The sequence below is a fragment of the Mus pahari genome, chromosome 1 (assembly GCF_900095145.1).
Source record: "Mus pahari chromosome 1, PAHARI_EIJ_v1.1, whole genome shotgun sequence".
Taxonomy (NCBI): Eukaryota; Metazoa; Chordata; class Mammalia; order Rodentia; family Muridae; genus Mus; species Mus pahari.
The window spans coordinates 28064107-28083677 of record NC_034590.1 but is presented as its reverse complement, the minus strand read 5'-3'; the positions used below and the strand labels follow the sequence as shown (position 1 = coordinate 28083677).

Sequence of the window (19571 nt, the reverse complement as noted above, 5' to 3'; positions counted from 1 at the left end):
TGTGCCAGGAGCAGACCATGAAACTAGGCCATAAGCCATCTGTTCCAGCAACAGACCCCAAACTCCAGGAACAAGATAATAAAATCCTCCACAGGAGGAACAGCCTGAAGACAGCCAAGTGAATGGGAGATTCTTATCTCAGGATAGGCCAGCTGTGCTAGGCAGCCCATCCTGTGATTAATCATTCATAATTCAGGAAAGCAGTCCATCTGGGGCATTCTGGCACCCACTAATGGGGTTTTAGATTATCTAACCCTATCATAGTAGCCAATCAAAACTGTACTAAAGTCAGGGCTTTGGGCCCTACCAATTACATTAGACATTACCTAATCCTTCTGGAAAATTCCCCCTGTTCCCTATAAAAGAGGCCTGAGTGTCTTTGTCTGGGTTGCCATTTTGACACGTTGGTGACATCTACATGCTGGTTGTTTCTGCAGAACAAATGCTCTTTGATCTTGTATACTATATGAGTCTGGGGTCTTCCATCAGCAACTCCTGAACCCTAACACCATAATCACAGCACTCAGAAGGTGCCAACAGAAGGATCAGTTCAGAAGGATCAGTTCAGAGTTACTTTCAGCTACACACGGAGTTCCAGGCCAGCCTAGGGTAGAGATTCTGTCTCAGTCATAAACAAAACAAAAAGAAACAAAAAAACCCAAAAACTTTGTTAGTATTTCCAAGAGAGGGGTTTTCAGTCAAGGACATGAAAAGGGGTTCAGAGCGGAACTGGGCTGTGTTAATGGGTGGCAAGGCAACTAAGTAACAAAATACAAACAAGATACAAAGAAATGAAACTAATTTGCCTGTGTTTCCTTTTTATAGTTACTTAAGATATCTTTTGCTATCTTCTCTTCCTCCAATTTTGACATAGTTTGACTGTTTTCAATTACCATAGATTTGGGGGTTTATAACAACATAGGTTGGTTTCTAGGCTCTGGAACTGAAAGCTCAATTCAGGTTCTATTCTGGTTATGGAAACATTACATCCTCTCAAAGGCCCCTCTTGTACTTTAGAGTGTGCTTGTTTAGAGTGTGTCTGTCTGTTCTTCCTGCCTCTTTCTGATTTGTTTAAAGCTTTATTTAATGTGCGTGCGTGCTCTATCTGCATGTACACCTACATGTCAGAAGAGGGCATCAGATCATATTACAGATGGTTGTGAGCTACCATGTAGTTGCTGGGAATTGAACTCAGAACCTTTGGAGGAGCAGCCAGCTCTCTTAACCACTGAGCCACCTCTCAGCCTCTGCTGCTTTCCTTTTCTGTGACCATTCTCCCATTGTTGTAGCACATGACCTAACTTTTGTGATTCTTACCCTGCTATTAGACATTTGAGGTCATCTATGGCTTTACATAAATTAATTCCTTCCTTCCTTCCTTTCTTTGAGACAGGGTTTCTCTGTGTATCCCTGGCTGTCCTGGAACTCACTCTGTAGACCAGGCTGGCCTCGAACTCAGAAATCCACCTGTCTCTGCCTCCCAAGTGCTGAGATTAAAGGCATGTGCCACCACTGCCTGGTTTAGCCACACTTTAAAAAATACTGTTTTAAATCCAGACGTTGTGGTGCAGGCTTTTAATCCTATTACTCAGGAGGCAAAGGCAGGTGGATCTCTGTGAGTTTAAGGCCATCCTGGTCTACAGAGCAAGTTCCAAGACAGCCAGAGCTACACAGAGGAACCCTGTCTTGAAAAACAAAACAAAAACTACTATCTGCTGGGTATGGTAGTGCATGCCTTTAATCCCAGAGCTGGGGAGGCAGAGGTGAGTGGATCTCTGTGAGTTCAAAGCCTGGTGAGCTCTAGGATAGGTATAGCTACCTAGTGAGAATCGGTCTCAAAAAGCAAAAACAAACGAATATCTACTATAAGTCTTGACTGGTTTTGTAGAAGTGACAAATAGGATTTAATTGCTTTATTGAGGTACAATTGGCACATAATGGGTTGTAATCCTCTAGTGTGTTTTCTGAGTTAGGATTCCATTGCTGTGAAGAAGCACCATGACTAAGGCAACTCTTAAAAAGGACAACATTTAATTGGGGCAGACATGATGCTAGAGAAGGGGCTAAGAGTACATCTTGATTCAAAGGCACTGAAGGATACTCTCTGTGCACTGGGTGGAGCTTACATATCTGACCTCACCCCCCACCACCACCACAGTGACACCTACTCCAACAAGGCCACACCTCCTAATAGTAGGCCAAGCATATTCAAACCACCACAAGCATATAATACAGTGTGTGTGATGAAAGTAACATCAGGAACAAACCTGGAAACAGTCATCATCGCGGTTTCCTTCCGGTACTTGAAACCTGCTTTTCTTGCCCCTCCACGCCCACATCATCACCTTTTGCCACTATGTGCTGCTTCCCACTTCCTGGATTTTCTTTCTCAAGATTTATTATTATGTGCATCGATGTTTTTGCCTGCATGTTTGTCTGTGCAAGAGTGCCAGATCCTCTGGAACTCGAGTTCCAGTGGTGAGCTGCCATGGGGGTGCTGGGAATTGAACCCTGGTCTTATGGAAGAGCAGCCGGTGCTCTTACCTGCTTAAGCCCTCTCTCCAGCCCTCATTTCCTTTTTATGTACAAGGAGAGGCTGACTTTCACTTCTCAGAGACTCAGTCATTTTATAGCATCTATCAGTAGTTCACTCCGTCTTATTACTGGTTAGTTTCCCACTATATAGATAGGATACTGTTTATTGACTTACATTAGGCTATTAGAGATGTATACAGTTGTGCTTGTCACTGCAAATATAACCGCTATAGAATATTTATTTACAATTTCTCTCAAGCTTATATGCATGCTTTCATTTCTTTTTGATAGATAACTTAAACTGTTGGGTCATATGGTTGGAGTATGTTTAACTTTTTTTTTTTTTTTTTGAGACACCGTCTGTCTATATAGCCCTATCTGTCCTGGAACTTCCTGTGTAGACTAGACTGGACTGAACTCTGCCTCCTAAGTGCTGGAATTAAAGGTATCTGTTACCATATTTAACTATATTTAAATTTGTAGAAGCTGTCGGTCCATTTTCCAAGGTGGTGCTATTTTAAATTCCATCAAGAACATATGAGAATTTCAATTTTATTTAATTTTCCTTTTGTTTTGTTTTGCTTTGGAAACAAAGTCTCACACTGTAACCAAGCTTCCCTGAAAATGTAGCTCAGGCTATTCTTAGATATGTGGCAATCCTGCTGTTTCTGTCTCCTAAGGGCTTACAAAAATTAGATTTTAAAAACTTTAAAGGTACCCACGGTCACTGCTTGAACAGTCACACAATATTAGATATGGAACATTATGCCTTAGAAAAATGATGCCTGCATCATACTAAATAGGCACACACACACACACATACACACAACACACACACACACACACCATACTCACTTCACTGTGTGATGTGAGTATTGGTTTGGAGGACCAGATAATGAGTGTGACAGTAGCTAAAGGATTATAATGATGAAAGTAGATAGATGAGAAGGATCTGTATCTTGGATGTTTAGGACAATGGGGTGGGGGTGGGGTGGAAAGAGGAGGGGAAGGGAGAGGAAGAGGGAGAGGGAGGTGCCACAAGATAATTCTTTACCTTGGTTAAATTACAATGCTGATCCCACACACCTGTTCAAATGGACCAACTAGTGTCTTTATGATAATCAACAGGGTTTTGGAGATGTCTCTTGTCATCTTTATCAGTTAAGTTATTGCTGCCTATCCGTTCAAACCAAAATGAGGTGGCAATCACTTATTCTTTCTCTTATGCCGATGGCTCAGTGGGGCAGTTTTGCAGATGTGAAGCAAGCTGACCCTTGCCAGCAATTATGAGTTAGCCAGGAAGTCAGTAGGATGGCTTTGTTCCTGGTCGACATTGTACTACATTTGTTCTCCATTGTTCTCTCCTGCCTACCAGTCCAGGCTTCTTATCAAGTTTCATTCAGATAACGTGCATTTTTCTTTGCTCAGTATCATTCCCCCAGCCAATGCAGATTCAGGAAGAGTGGAGATGCAGGTACTATAAAATTTGTGGACACATGGAAAGGTGGAGAAAATTGAAGTCATTCTTTATTTACCTACCAGATCATCAAAGTCCCACTTGCCAGTCATGACCTTATATGTCATCTAGAAATTAGCTGAACCTACGAATTGAGCAAAATAAGTCCTCAGAGTCAGTTCTAGGACACTTGGGTATCTGGATGTCAAGTTCACAGCGAAGTAGCTTTTAAATTAGCTGCTTAGCCACTCTCGCAATGTTTTAGGCCATCATTTCCAAAGCATTACAATAGGAAATAGGAAAACTACAGTGCTGTTTTTTTTTTCTTTTTAAGATTTATTTATTTATTATATGTAAGTACACTGTAGCTGTCTTCAGACACTCCAGAAGAGGGCGTCAGTTCTTGTTATGGATGGTTATGAGCCACCATGTGGTTGCTGGGATTTGAACTCCGGACCTTCAGAAGAGCAGTCGGGTGCTCTTACCCACTGAGCCATCTCACCAGCCCCTTTTTTGGTTTTTCGAGACAGGGTTTCTCTGTGTAGCCCTAGCTGTCCTGGAACTCACTTTGTAGACCAGGCTGGCCTCGAACTCAGAAATCCGCCTGCCTCTGCCTCCCGAGTGCTGGGATTAAAGGCGTGCGCCACCACGCCCGGCTTACAGTGCTGTTTTTAATGTTTCAATAAATATATAATTCACTTTACAAGGATCCCCCTCCCAAACACACCCAAACAAATGTTCTTGAGGTTAGGCACCTCCTGGAGTAACATATTCAAAGATCTTTTACACCCGTAACCAAGGATTTTCAGCAGCCCTCAATGGACTTTTCAAAGCAGAAGCAGCCGAGAAAAAGCTAGTACTGTGTTTCCTGTGCATCTCCTGGAAAAGACCTCTAGTGCAAGACAGGTTCTTACCAAATCACAAGGTCCTCTACAAGCTTCACCGCCTCTTTCCTGGAAACCTGTCTCCTCTCCCGCCCACTTCCGCCCTTTGCGGTCAAACCCACGTCCTCAATCCCAAAGGTCCCTCGTGAAGGCTCCCAGGAAATCAGATTTTAGATAACAGGGCTTGATTTTTGATCAGTTGGTGAGCAAAGATGACCTTAGATGACACCGCTCCTCGGGCTCGCTGTCAGGACGGAGCGAAGAGCCTTGCGGGGGGCGGGGCCTGAGCTGTGCCCGCCCAGCGCGCGCGGTTACGTCACTAATCTGCGTCCAGGTTTCCCGGCAGGTTCCCGGCGGCTCCTCCGGTGCTGGCCGCGGTGCGGCCGAAGGGTGTCCGAGGTAGGCTCCTGTCGGCTCTCCCATGGAGGAGGCGGCGCTCCCTGCAGTCTCGGATGCACGGACTTCCCGCGGGACGTCGCCGGAGACGGTGGCTGTGTGCGCGCAGGAGCGAGCTGCCTGCGTGCGGGTCTGAGCGGGCACCCTGGTCGCGTCCCGGAGGGAGCCGCGTCGTCCGCCGTCCTGCGACGGCCCCTAAGGTAGCTACTTCCTGTAAGCGAGCTCCAGGGCCAAGCCGCGGGCCGGGTCGGCCGCCCGAGGTCGGAGGAGGGCCCCCGGGGCGACTGGCTCTTTCGCGTGTTCCGAGGTGGACTCAGCTTCCCTTGTGATCCGCAGTGAGGAAGTCCATGGTGAGTCGGATTGATTGCCATTCAATCCGGCGGAAGTCTGGCTGGTTGGCCCTGTCCGGTGGTCGCGTACTCGATAAGTTCTGTATAGCAGTTTTATTTGCCTTCATTGAGTTTTCAGAAGATGGTTTCAGCGTGCTGTGACGTTTTGAGCATGCTTGACTCAGTTCCCTAGCACTTAATTAAGGTCGACTGATCTTCCTTTTCATGCAGTTACACAAAACGCGGGGTTTGGGGTTCATGCTTCTTTGATTTCTCTACGATAATGGCAAGGCATTTAGTTTAGGAGTGGCCTTGAGTTCTGTTTTGTAGATTCTATGTCATGTGCCCATTTGATACCATATTAAATATTTTTAAAGTTAAAAGAGGAAGTCTGAGATTGAGGTTTTTCATTCCAGTAAGCTGTATGTAGAAGCTCAGTTGACTGGTTCTTACAGTACTTACTAAGTGGAAGAACATGGAGGCCAGTAACTATATTTCTCAAAGTATTTAGTCATTTTTTTGTCCTTTCACCTACTTCCATATTTTCTTCTTTCCAGGGTGGAACTACTCTGCCGTGGTTAAATACTTTAAATGGGAATAAAGGATAGCGTTTCCAAGAAAATGAGAATGAATAAATCATCTCAGTTTTTTAAAAGAAAGACCATATTAAACTTACATGTAAGTTAAAATTTTAATTTCTAACAGTGTTGCTAAGTTAGATGATCTGAGATTAGGTTCTGTAGTTTTTTTTTTTTTTTTTTTTGGTTTGTTTTTATTTTTTGAGACAGGGTTTCTCTGTGTAGCCCTGGCTGTTCTGGATCTCACTCTGTAGACCAGGCTGGCCTTGAACTCAGAAATCCGCCTGCCTCTGTCTCCCGAGTGCTGGGATTAAAGGCATGCGCCACCACGCCCGGCTTAGTGCCTAACATTCTGAGATGTGTTTTCTGTGGCTGTCAAGGAGAAATAACACAATCTTCTGATATTGTTTGAAGCAGTAGCCCTTTGATGTAAGGAAAGCAGTTCTACTGACTTTGAAGCTCTGTGAAGATATAAAATGAGTCACACATGACCAAATAGTACCCATTTTTTTCTATAGAAAATATAAAAGGCTTCACATAAATCTGACTTATTTAAGGACGTTTGTTGTGGTATACACAAGAACTTCTCTGTAGAGCAACATGTGATGGTGGGGTAGAAGAGAGACTTAACTTGCATCAAAGGATGCAAGTAACAGGAAGTAATGCAAGTAAGAGTAAGTTGTAAGATTTAATGTATAACATGAAGGTTATAGTTAGTAAAAATTGTATTAGAGACTTTAAAACTCCCTACTTGACAAACTAAAGTTCTACATACTTCTATATTGTAAAACTAAGCACATATCTCAGATTAAAACATCCCCAGCTATAACATTTTATATATAGCTAGTTGTATTGATTTTGTGTAGATAAATTTGAAATTAACACATGTATAAAGTTCTGTGATGACTATAGGTAAGAATAAATGGATTGCAGGTGTGTTCATGTTTTTTGGCTTTGTGTCTTGCTTATAGGGGCTCCCATGTGTTCTAACATGTAATGTTACTCTACTGTGGTATCTCACATAACTTGCTCACTTAGGATCAACCATAGAAATCTTTCCTTTCCCAGAGAACAGCATACCTGCTCTTAAGTAGAGCCTGCATTTATTTTTTTCTTTTTTCTTTTTTTTCTTTTTTTTTTTGGTTTTTCTGAGACAGGGTTTCTCTGGCTGTCCTGGAACTCACTTTATAGACCAGGCTGGCCTCGAACTCAGAAATCCACCTGCCTCTGCCTCCCAAGTGCTGAGTGCCACCACGCCCGGCTAGAGCCTGCATTTATATTGCCACTGTGTTCCTTTTCCATCCCTTTCAGGTCTGCTCAGCGTTACCTCATCAAGGCCTCCTCCCTTAGCGCCTTAATGTGCATTATTTTTCACCATGGCATTTACCACATTGCAGTGCCCTTTTATTTCTTGTTTTACCCTGCCTCCAACTGGGAGGTAACTTTCATGAAGACCAGAGTTTTGGTCTGTTTTTTTTCTTCATGGTTCTATCCCCTGTTCATACATTATGTACTCAGAACACGTTTGTTAGTTTAAGTAAATGTGATTTATAGGCAAGCCAGTTCTTCACTGAGAGCCACAGTAAAGGATATTATGATCTATAAAAGTAACCTTAATACAGGTTAGGAAATTCAGAGTGGAACAGGCTGAAGACAAGGTAATTCAGGAAACATGGTAATTACTTTGGCTCCTGGAATTCAACTAGAACTTGCTTACAGGAGTGCTTTTTGATTGGGCCCTTTGCAATGAAGCCGGTAAATAGACAATTAGGAGTAGATTAAAGTGGCAGCCATGGAAAGAACACAAGGTGTGTGAAATGCAGTATTAGGAACTAATATTTAAAAGTTAGGTATGGAACAAAGGAAAGATCTTAGTTATTGGTAACTACATTGGGACTCCCCTTTTGCTGTGACTAGGAGGCATTCTTTGAGAAAAGGGTAGAACAAAGGATGGGACATCTGTTGAGTCAGGTCCTGCTTCCTGCTTGTGCGTAACAAGTTATTTAATGTCTCTGCCTACCCATTTTCTCATTCCTAGCTTCTTCCACTTAAAGATGTTAAATGTCCTGCTTTGTTACTACCTTGATATAGGGTCTCTCACTGAGCCTGTAGCTGTGCTGGTAACAAGCAAGTCTGAGAAGTCCTATTTCTCTGCTTTCTCTCTCCTGTCCCCAGTGCTGCTATTACAGGTACTGATGAGGCCATACCCAGCTTTTAAAAAGTTTGGTACAGGGTTTTGAACTTGGGTCCTCGTATTTGCTGAGCTATCTTCCATGCTTTGTTTTCTCTTTCAGCTGTCTTTAAGCTTGACCCTGTCTTATAAAAAAAAATCCATGTGGCATGTGCTCAGTTGTGTTTGACCTTCAGTTACAGAGAGTAGGAACAGGATTAGAGACTTATCAAAGCAACTCATTTCTTTCAGGACATTCACATGTATGTCCTATTAGTAAACTGTAAGTCCAAATGAGGTAATTTATTTTCAGAGTTTAGTGGCTTGTGGCTACCTTAGAATTTGAAGATAAGTTTGCACTCCTCCCCAACTGGTATATTTCCAGAAGTAAACAGACTAAAAAAGCAACCTTAGTAACCCAATCACAAAAGAAGTCACTAGATATGCACTCACTGATAAGCGGATATTAGCCCAGAAACTTAGAATACCCAAGATACATTTTGCAAAACACAAGAAAACCAAGAAGGAAGACCAATGTGTGGATACTTCATTCCTCCTTAGAATAAGGAACAAAATACCCATGAAAGGATATAGGTACAGAGACAAAATTTAAAGCTAAGATGAAAGGTTGGACTATCCAGAGACTATCCCATTCGGGAATCCATCCCATTATCAGCCACCAAACCCAGATACTAATGCACATGCCAGCAAGATTCTGCTGAAGGGACCCTGATATAGCGGCCTCTTGTGAGGCTATGCCAGTGCCTGGAAAACACAGAAGTGGATGCTCACAGTCAGGTATTGGATGGAACACAGGGCCCCCAATGGAGGAGCTAGAGAAAGTACCCAAGGAGCTGAAGGGGGATGCAACCCTATAGGTGGAACAACAATATGAACTAATCAGTGCCCCCTGAGCTCATGTCTCTAGCTGCATATATAGCAGAAGATGGCCTAATCAGCCATCATTGGGAAGAGAGGCCCCTTGGTCTTGCAAACTTTATATGACCCAGCACAGGGGAAGGCCAGGGTCAAGAAGTGGGAGGGGGTGGGGGTGTGTATAGGGAACTTTTGGGATAGCATTTGAAATGTAAATAAAGAAAATAATAATAATAATAATAATAATAATAATAATAAAGCAGCAACCTTAGTTCTAGAAAGCTGTTCATGTAAAATTTGCTACCACAAACAAGTGCTTTTGTGGAAAACCACCACAGATAGCCAAAGCAATTGTCTTTAAGGAACTTAGTGAGTTTGAAGATGAGTATTTCTTTAGGGGGCTGAAGATTTGGCTCAGGTTTTTTTTTTTTTTTTTAAAGATTTATTTATTTATTGTATGTAAGTACACTGTAGCTGTCTTCAGACACTCCAGAAGAGGGCATCAGGTTTCATTACAGATGGTTGGATGGTTGTGAGCCACCATGTGGTTGCTGGGATTTGAACTCAGGACCTTCAGAAGAGCAGTCAGTGCTCTTAACCTCTGCCATCTCTCCAGCCCTTGGCTCAGTTTTAAGAGCACTTGTTGCTCTTGGAGATGACCAGCACTGACAGCCATGTGTAACTGTTTCAGGAGACTGACCTTCCAGCGGCACCAACAGCGCACATGGGTGCATACATAAAATAATTATTTAAAGTTTGTCTTCAAAGACAGAACAATAATTGATAGTGTCTAAGATCACATGTACATGACTGCCGCAACTGCCCCAAGCCCGTCTGCTGTACATGTTTGCATGGGATGTAGTTAAAAAGGAAAGGAAATGTTAAACAGTGTCATGAAATGTAAAATTGTGAAGGAAAGTCTTATATAAGGCATAATAAAAGTAGGAGCAATTAACTTTCATTGACCTTAGAATAAAATGAATGGCTTTCTAGAATTAAGGTTGCTTTTTTACTTTGTTTACTTCTAGAAATATACCAATTGGGGAGGAGTGCAGACTTGTCCTCAAATTCTAAGTTGGCCACTAAACTATGAAAATGAATGCCTTTTAATCCCAGCACTTGGGAGGCAGAGACAAGCAGATTTCTGAGTTCGAGGCCAGCCTAGTCTACAAAGTGAGCTCCAGGACAGCCAGGGCTATACACAGAAACTCTGTCTTGAAAAAAACCAAAAAAAAAAAGAAGAAGAAGAAGAAGAAGAATGCCCTTATTTGAATTTAAGTGCATGCAATTAATGCATTATTTTAAGCACCCCTTTACCTTATTGATTGGGAGCCGGAGGGGGAGCAGTTAGTCCTCACTTCACGATCCTGGCGTGTAAGGTAGACCACAGTTTCTTAGTTTCCTGTACTCATACCAGAGAAAGAGAACACTGCACACACCATGCAGAGCCTCATGGGTGTGGTATTCAGACTAGAATAAAGAACTTTTTAATCAGAGGAGTAGCTTATAGCTCCTGAGGGAGATATGATTACTTGACTTAATAGTTTCATAGGCTGAGAGAGTATCAAAACCCACACTACATGATATAAAACAGTGCCTTGTTACCGTGGTAACGTTAGTTTGACTTTGGGTTTCTTTCTTTTTTTTTTTTTTTTTAAATCAACAGAAGTATGGAGGGGAATTTGTGGTGAGGAAGTCCATGGTTTGCCTAGCTGTGTCAGATGTCATGGCAACAAATAATATTGGTGGTTTTGTTTGCTTGCTTCACAAGCTAGTGTCATTTTGGATGTGGGAACCTCATTTGAGAAAATTCTTGCTGGACTGGCCAGTAGACAAGCTAATGATGCATTTTCTTCTGTGATGATTGGTATGGGAGAGCCCGGCTCACTGTGGGCCTGTAAGAAAGTCGGCTGAGCAAGCTAGTTAACAACACTCCTCCAGGCCTCTGCAGCAGTTTCTGCCTCAAAGTTCCTGCCCTGCCTTGAGTTCCTGCTCTGACTTGGATGATGGACTGTGATGTGGAACTGCAAGCAAAATAAACCCTTTCCTTCCCAAGAGCCCTTTGCCTATAGTGTTTTCTCACAGCCTGAGAAAGTCTCAGATACATATAATATATTTTAATCATATTTTTCCCCTCCTACCATTTCTTTTAGACACCCCTCCCCCATTTCATGTTCTCCTTTCTCTTGAAACAACAGTAGATAGAAAGATCCATCGATAGAAAGAAGAAAACCAATAAGAGGAAAATATAACATAGCAAAAACATGGAGTCCATTTTACATTAGCTAACTGTTCCTGGAGTGTGGTTTTATATATCCAGTATCACACCATTGGAAAAAACTGACTTTCCCTTTCCCAGTAGGGATTGGTTATAAATTGCTCCTTGAGTAGGAATGAGACTTTGCGTCTGCTTCCCCTTCTCAGTGCTGGGATTTGTGTGGTGGAACTTGTGTGTGCTGTCACAGACTCTGTGAGCTCATATTATATATAGTTCATACCAACCTTGTTAGTCTAAAGATGCTGTTTCCTTGGAGTCAGTCCAGCAACTTACGGCTCTTAAAAAATCTTTGTGCCAAGCAGGGCATTGGTGGTCCATGCCTTTAGTCCTGGCAGTTGAGTGACAGAGGTTCTGCTGTTTGACACATTTTTTCTGTTGATTTGTTGATAGGCATTAGCGGTTGGTATTTTGTGACTTGTGAACAGATCTATAGTAAACAAGTATATGAAGATGATTTTTTGGCCTGTCAGCAGTTTTTTTCAGGTACAGGCCTATAAATAGTATAGTTAGATCATGTCTTTTGTTTTTAGTTTCTGAAAGTATTTTCATACAAATAGGCTGTACTAGTTTACACCTCCATTAATATGTTTACTTATTCCTCCCCCTTTATTGTTTTCTTCATGATAGCCATTCTGACTGGGTTGAAATGGAATTGCAGTTCAATTTGATTTATGTTTTACTGATAGCTAAGGGTATTGAACATTTTTTGGCTATTTATTGGTCACTTGTAGATAAGAACATTTGTGTGTGAGTGTGTGTATTTGGGGTGTGTGAGTGTATTCTTTGATGCATATGTAAAGCTTAGAGGACAACCTCAGTTGTGAGGCTTCATCTTCTACCTTGTTATAAGACAGGCGTGTTTGCATAGTTAGTGTTTTTGGTCTTTGGTTTGGTTTGGTTTTGGTTTTTTTGAGACAGGATTTCTCTGTGTGGCCCTGGCTATCGTGGAACTCACTCTGTAGACCAGGCTGGCTTAGAACTCAGAGATTGGCGTGCCTGTTTCCCAAGTGTTGGAAATAAAGGTGTGTGCCACCACTGCCTGGCTGGTAGTTTTTCTTTTTCTTTTCTTTTCTTTTTTTTTTTTTTTAATTCTTTTCCCAGGCTGTGAGCATTGTCATTGCATTTTACTCAATATCTAATGTTATTACTTCCTATCATACTTTGATATTTTACAGTTCTGGCTCTGGCAATTTGGTTCCACATTACAATGCTAATCTAGGTGATGAAGCTATTTATTACATATTAAATGGCCACTCTAGAATAGGCAGCTTTAATTTTTTAGGGTCAATTGATGCTCATTCTATTCATCTGTATTGATCTAGAAAACATGAGGCATACTTAGGAGCTGCCAGAAAGCTGTGGGCTTAAAAGACCAATAATTTGCTTAGACCCTAGGTCACTTGCTTATAAACAAGTAACCAGGCATGCGGAGTATGATAGCAACAATGTAGGCAGAATTCTTTTTTTCAAAATTTTGATAGTATATAGAAATGGTTGTCCATCTTGTTCAGAAATTCTACTTTTCTCCTCCCTGCATGTGTTTCCATTTGTGTAGCTGGTGGTTACACTCAGATAGGGCACGAGGAAGTCACCTTTAAACACGAGGTGACAGGTGTTTGGGCACATAGAGCAGTACCTTAGATTTGTTAGCTTTTTTCTTTTCTTACATGTCTCTGTTACACTCAGCCTGACAGTCTCCAAACTCTTTACTTAGAACTTCATTTTACATCTTGCCTTAGGAGCTGCAGAGGGAAGGCTAGAAATCCCTTAAAAGAAGAATCCAGGAAATGTTTTATATAGATGACTACTGGCGTTAGTGTTATATTGATGCTGCTCTTTGACCTGTTCTCCTTCATATGATGGACATTAACTTAGACTATTGGGGCGATTTTGCTTTTGGAACTTGGTTGTGATTTCTGCCCTGAGATTCCTGCAGCTTTTCAGCATTGACGGGGTATTTTAAAACCTTTAATGTAGACTTACTAAGCTAAACACAAAAGTTTCTACATGCAGATCTTTATTTTTCAGAAGTTAGATGAAAACTGGGCATGATGGCTCACTCATACCTTGTAATCCCAATGTTTGAAATGCTAAGATAGGAACTTTAATGCAAGTTTGAGGACAACCTGGGATACAGAATAAGAGCCTCAAAAATAATAAAAAATTAACAAAGTTTAAAACAAGTAAATAGGACATGTTGGGTATGCTTTATGCAGTACTGGGGCTCTCCATAAGACCCACAAAAGAATTCTGCCTACATTGTTCTTTTCACACTCTACATGCCTGGTTACTTGTTTATAAATAAGTAACCTGAGCTCTAAGCAAATTATTGGCCTTGTAAGACTACAGCTTTCTGGCAGCTCTGAAGTATGCAGTAAAGCATGTTGGGTTGGTTTTGTGCAGTACTGGGGATCAAAACTAGGTTTTTGCAACTAAGCCAATATCCTTGGCTCCCATGTTGGAAATGTTATACTTACTGTACAAAGTTTGTTGAACTATTTAAGTTGGTCATCTAAGGGTTATATAGGGATAAACATCCTTATGTTCATAGGTTTGAGTTAGCTGGTCAGTTGTGATAATTCTGTATGTTTTCCTGTGTTGTGAACAATGGGTTCTGTGAGGTATAGTCTTCAGTAGGTGTGTTGGTTAGGATTATCTAAAAGAACTGAGCTTTTTGTATGACCATACATATTGAAAGAGCCTTAATTTTTTTTTTAAGTGGGTATGAGTGTTTCACCTGCATGTATATGTACTGCATGTGCCTTTGGTGCTAAAACTGCCCTGTCTAGCATGTTTCCAGATAGGCCAAGTAGATGATTAATCATATACTTTTATATCCTTACAGCTTCATTTCCCTTGACTGTCTAGGGGCTCCCTGTGTTGCCTAAGCTGGCCTCAAACTCCAGTTCCCTCTGCATCTGCCTTCTGAGTGCTAGGATTGTAGGTGTGTATTACCACACCTAGCCCCATGCATATTTCTGAAAGAACAATATTGTGTAAGAAAAAATTTCCTCTGCATGAAGATAAATATATCTATAAATATGTAGATAAATATATTGATGACCTAGATTCATGTATTGTTATATTTAATTCTTCTGTTCTTTTCCTAACAGCAAAATTATATTATGGACTATCAGTTAAGATTGGAAATAGTTAAAACAACACAAAGCCAGAATTTATAAAATAATCCAAACTTGACTTTGTATTACAGTCCACTCTTTTGCCTTAATTAGAAGAAACATAATTAGGTTAGTGCTAAATTTAGATAGTATTTCTTATCAATTATTAGATAATCAGATACCAGTTTTATAATGAAAAATAAGTTGTCAAAAGTAGTTAACTGCTTCCTTCTATAGGAGGAATAGGAACTGTCAAATTAGGAACAGGACTAGTACTGAAGTATTTTCTTTTTTCTTTAATGAGGAGGGAAGTGACTTGTATATAAGCTCTCATGATCATTTTGTGAAAAACCTCACCTTATTTTATATCATTTAGGTTTGAGGACTGCATCACCTTGTCTCCCGTATAAGCAGTTTCTCTGTTCGGTGATCGATGTCACTCACAGGAACTTAAGGAACTAACGAAATGACCCTGGGGCGTGGAAAATATGACTTTTATATTGGTCTGGGATTGGCTATGACCTCCAGCATTTTCATTGGAGGGAGTTTCATTTTGAAAAAAAAAGGCCTTCTGCGACTTGCCAGAAAAGGCTCCATGAGAGCAGGTAAGTTATGTCCTTTAGGTGTCAGAAAAGTACATAATACACTCATGTACTCAGGTTCTTTGAGTATAGACTCACTGTCTTCATTCTTGGTGATTGTATTTGAATATTTGCACTGCTCAAGAGATTTCTAAATATTTAATAGATAATCAGATACCAGTTTTGTAATGAGAAAAATAAGTTGTCAAAAGTAGTTAACTGCTTCCTTTTATAGTTACTGTCAAAATAGGAATGGGACCAGTGCCAAAGGAGTTTCCAAGGTGTAAATTTCATTATATCTGCTCAGGAGGAAATTTGATCCATGAATAGAACCAGGCTTTTATTGAAGACTGGGATATTTTATACGTGATAGAACTTGTGACTTCTGCTTTAGATGTTTTTCTTGATGATGTAAAATTGAACAAAGGAAAGAATGGTCTTGCCTGATTTGCATTTTTCAGTAAATGACCTGAATGGTGCATATTGCTTCCCCCAGATTTACAGATACCCTGGAGGATACTCAGTATAATTGAACTTTAGTTCAATCCATGGACATCCATTACAGTTCCCTTCACTATGAGATGTTAGTGCTTACATTCTATCTTCCTGGTTGTGCTTCATTTTAGACCTTATTGTACCTCATGAATAGACTATCTTTGTGGCCAGATCTAATTGAGCAATGTTAAAAACACAAAACAGAGTCTCTTAGGATTTAATGGACAAAGGAGAAAGAAAATCATAGCATCTCAGCTATTTTCTATAGCCATTCAACCTTAGTCTTAAGGCATCCCTGTTATTATTCCTAAATTATAGACTTTTAAAATTCACTTTTTTTTTTTTCTTAAAATGGACAATGGCTGAAGTACCAATTGCTTTTCGACTTAATTTGGTCAAGGAAAAAGTAGATTGTCTCCTGGCAGTCTAGTTTGTGAGCATTTCTCAATCTTTGTAGGACTGTAGTGTCTTCTTAGGTGGGGCTACATAAGTATGTCTAAAGAGCTTTCCTCTTTGCAGACTAAATCATTTGAAGTTGATCTATTTCTGCAGTCCCCCTCCCTCCAGAAAGACTCCTGTTCTAGTTCAGGCTCTCCTGGAGCGTACTCTGTACTTCAGGCTGGCTTCAGACTTGTAGGACTCATCTCACTTGAGACTTCCAAGTGCTGGGATAGCGGTGTGCACCACTCCGCCCCGCCCAGCTTTGTTATTTTCTGTTGGTTTATCTTTCTTATTCATTAAAGGCGCCTTTTAAAAGGGATGCCAAGTACAAGGGTTAAGTTAGTTCTTTAACTCCAGATTATAGTACAAAGATAAATATTTTTTTTAAGAGTCATGATCCTCATCTCTTTTCTAAGGCAATCATGAAATAGCCGAGAAATATCATATCAGACATTTTTAATTCTGTGATTAATTAATACTTTTTTATAGGCTTTAAAGAGAATGATAGTCTTCCAGAAAAATAAAATATTTCTTCATTCACAGGTCAAGGAGGCCATGCATATCTTAAGGAATGGTTGTGGTGGGCTGGACTGCTGTCAAGTATGTATAGAGAATATTTCAAGAAAGCATTATAGCTATTTGTTAAATACTTTACATATGTTGTTACAGCTCATATTAGCAAAGTTTAGAACATGCGTTTATAAGTTAAATTCAAAATAAATTGAAGGCTATAAAAGTAGTTTAGTTAATTGCTTATTTCAAATAATATCTTTATAAAAACTAATCTGATTAAAACATTTTTGATATATCTTTGCCTTTAAAAATAATTACCAGATAAGTAGGTTAAAAGGTGTGTGTATGTTGGGGGAGGGAGGAATAGAGCACTTGCCTAACATGTAAAATACCCAGAATTTGATTCCCTAGCACTTTAAAAAAAGAAAAGAAAAAATATATAAGATGAAAGTTAGTAGGAAAAAAAATCTGATTTTTTTTCCTCCATTATTTCTCAAGACTGTTCATTTTTATTTTGGTCACTAGCTTTATGAAGGTAAGTGAAAGGGGCTGGAAAGATGGCTCAGTGGTTAAGAGCACATGTTGCTCTTGTGGTTCTATTCCCAGCACCCATATAGTTGTTCACAACCATCCATAGCTCCAGTTCCGGGATATCCAACACCCTTTTCTAACCTCTGTGGGCACCAAGCATGCTCATAGTGTATATACATACATTCAGGTAAAACTCTGAGACACAAAATTAATCTTTTAATGGGACTGGAAAGATAGCTTAGTGGTTAAGAACACTGGCTGCTTTTCCAAAGGACCCAGGTTCAAATCCTAGCATCTACATGACAGTTCACAACTGTCTGTAATTTCAGTTCCAGAGTGTCTGACACCCTCACACAGACATACATAGAGGCAGGATACCAATGTAAATAAATAAGACTTACAATGTAAATAAGACTTATTGAATTTTTTTTTTCAATATGAAATAAATTGTCCTTCAGGCACCTGAGACATAAGCTGTGCAGTGGTGTTACACACCTTTATTTAATCCCAGCACTGGGGGGACAGGTGGATCTCTGTGAATTTAAGGCCAGTCTGGTCTACAGAGTGTATTCCAGAACAGCCAGGGCTACACAGAGAAACCCTGTCTCAGAAAACAAAAAAGAAAAGATACCTGAGACTTGATAACAGATGCTTATCTGTTGATCATCTTTTACATCCTGACATTGTTTTTAGTGCTGAAGATATACTAGAAAAAGGAGAAAAGCACCCCCCCCCCAAAGTGCCCACTTGTAAGAAGCTTACAAACAATAAGAAGGATAAGTAGGGTAAAAGGTGTGTGTGTGTGTGTGTGTGTGTGTGTGTGTGTGTGCGCGCTTGTACAGGGAAGAAACAAAGCTAGAAGGGGGATATAAACTGGAGAGTAAGTAGACTTTTAGATAGGAAACCAGGAAGGACAAACCTTACTAAAAAGTAATAGACAGCTGAGGATGTGAGAGATCTTGCCAAATGAGGAAATAACTTTTGAAATGAAGGAAATAGTAACTACTTTTGCTATTATGCTAAACTTTTGCTAGGACTGGGACTTGCCTGTGAATAGGTTAGCCTTCTCTTTGATGCCCCCAGTTGTATGAATGCCTCCTGGTATTCATACTTTTGAGTTATCCTCTCTTACATAGAAGTAGAGCTGGCCTGCTATGGTCACAGAATCCAGGAAATTTGATGTATGATTTCTAAGGCTACATCATAAATGGATGTGCAGCTTTCCCTTTTTTTCTTTGATTGTTTTTAGGGAAGCCAGTTGCTATGCTGTGAATACTTTCAAACTATTTTTACAAGGATCTCTGAACAGCAGCCAGTCATACCAGTGCCTGGAATATGGTTCAAACCTTCAGATACTGCAGCCTTGGTTTATATTTGACCCAGGCCCTTAAAAGATCCTGACCATTTGTTAAAGTCTGGGCCAGCAAACCATGTCAGTAAACTGCTAGTTTTAGACTGACATACTTTAGAGGGATTTGCTCCATAGGTAGTGCTAGAATATTAAAACTTCAGGAAGCATTAAAGAAAGTCAGTAGTAAGGGAGTTAGGGCAATAAGGACAGAAGGAAATAAGGTCAGAAAAATGAGGGCATTTATTAAGCAATGGGTTTTTTAGGTCACAGAAAGGATTTTGAATTTGTTGGATAGAAAGTCATTGGAGAGCTTCAGTAAAATGTATGATACAGTTTCTTTGCCTACTGTGTTAATGCATAGATTGACTATATAAAGAAGAGGTGACAGCATGGACCAAGGTAGTACCAGGAAATAGTGAAAGGAGTTCTGAATACGTTTTCAATGTGGAACTGACAAAGTGTATAGTATGAAAGGACATTGAAGACTTGGCCACAGTCAATAGAAATGACTGTTCTGTTGCTAAAGATTAGCAAGAACCTGAGCAGATCAACTCGGAGGAGATCAGGAGTTTGTTCTGAGTGCATTCATGTTAAAAGTTTATATTAAATAGTTAAACAGATACGTGAAATTGGCAGTTAGACAGCTCTGGACTTCCACTAGCTTATTCAGGCTGGTGAAAAAACAGTGGGATTGCTATCTGTTTAAGACCAAAAGATTGCAGGATATCATTAGGAAATGAGAATATATAGAAGTCCAGATATCAGATACTCAAAATGTGTGTTCAGGAGTAGAGGAGGAAAGAGATTGGAACTAAGCCTTAAAATAACAAGGGGAGACCAAGTAAGCCTTCTGTTTTTGGAGCCAAGTGATAGGGTTTGGGGAAACAGTTCTGGTTGGTGTCAAATGATGTTAATATAGAGTAAGTACAGTGAGGATTGAATATTGACTATTGGGTTTAGCAGTATGTAAATCCTTAGTGACCATAAGCAGCAGTTTTGATATTAAAATCTTTTGTGTGAAACTTTTTTTTTTTTTTT

General features: G+C 40.3%; 1 protein-coding gene across 4 annotated transcripts in view; it reads left to right on the top strand.

The window, feature by feature from the left end:
* Window positions 1–5193: 5193 nt before the first annotated feature.
* The window catches only part of Nipa2 (NIPA magnesium transporter 2), a 23512-nt gene continuing 9134 nt past the window's right edge, over window positions 5194–19571 (top strand). Inside the window, exons 1-4 of one of the 4 annotated variants that reach the window (XM_021194434.1) lie at window positions 5194–5471; window positions 6158–6278; window positions 14998–15226; window positions 16682–16738. In XM_021194434.1, the coding sequence (XP_021050093.1) occupies window positions 15088–15226; window positions 16682–16738 (196 nt within the window). In that variant the 5' untranslated portion in view covers window positions 5194–5471; window positions 6158–6278; window positions 14998–15087. The other 3 variants (XM_029547177.1, XM_029547175.1, XM_029547180.1) reach the window with 3 other exon arrangements.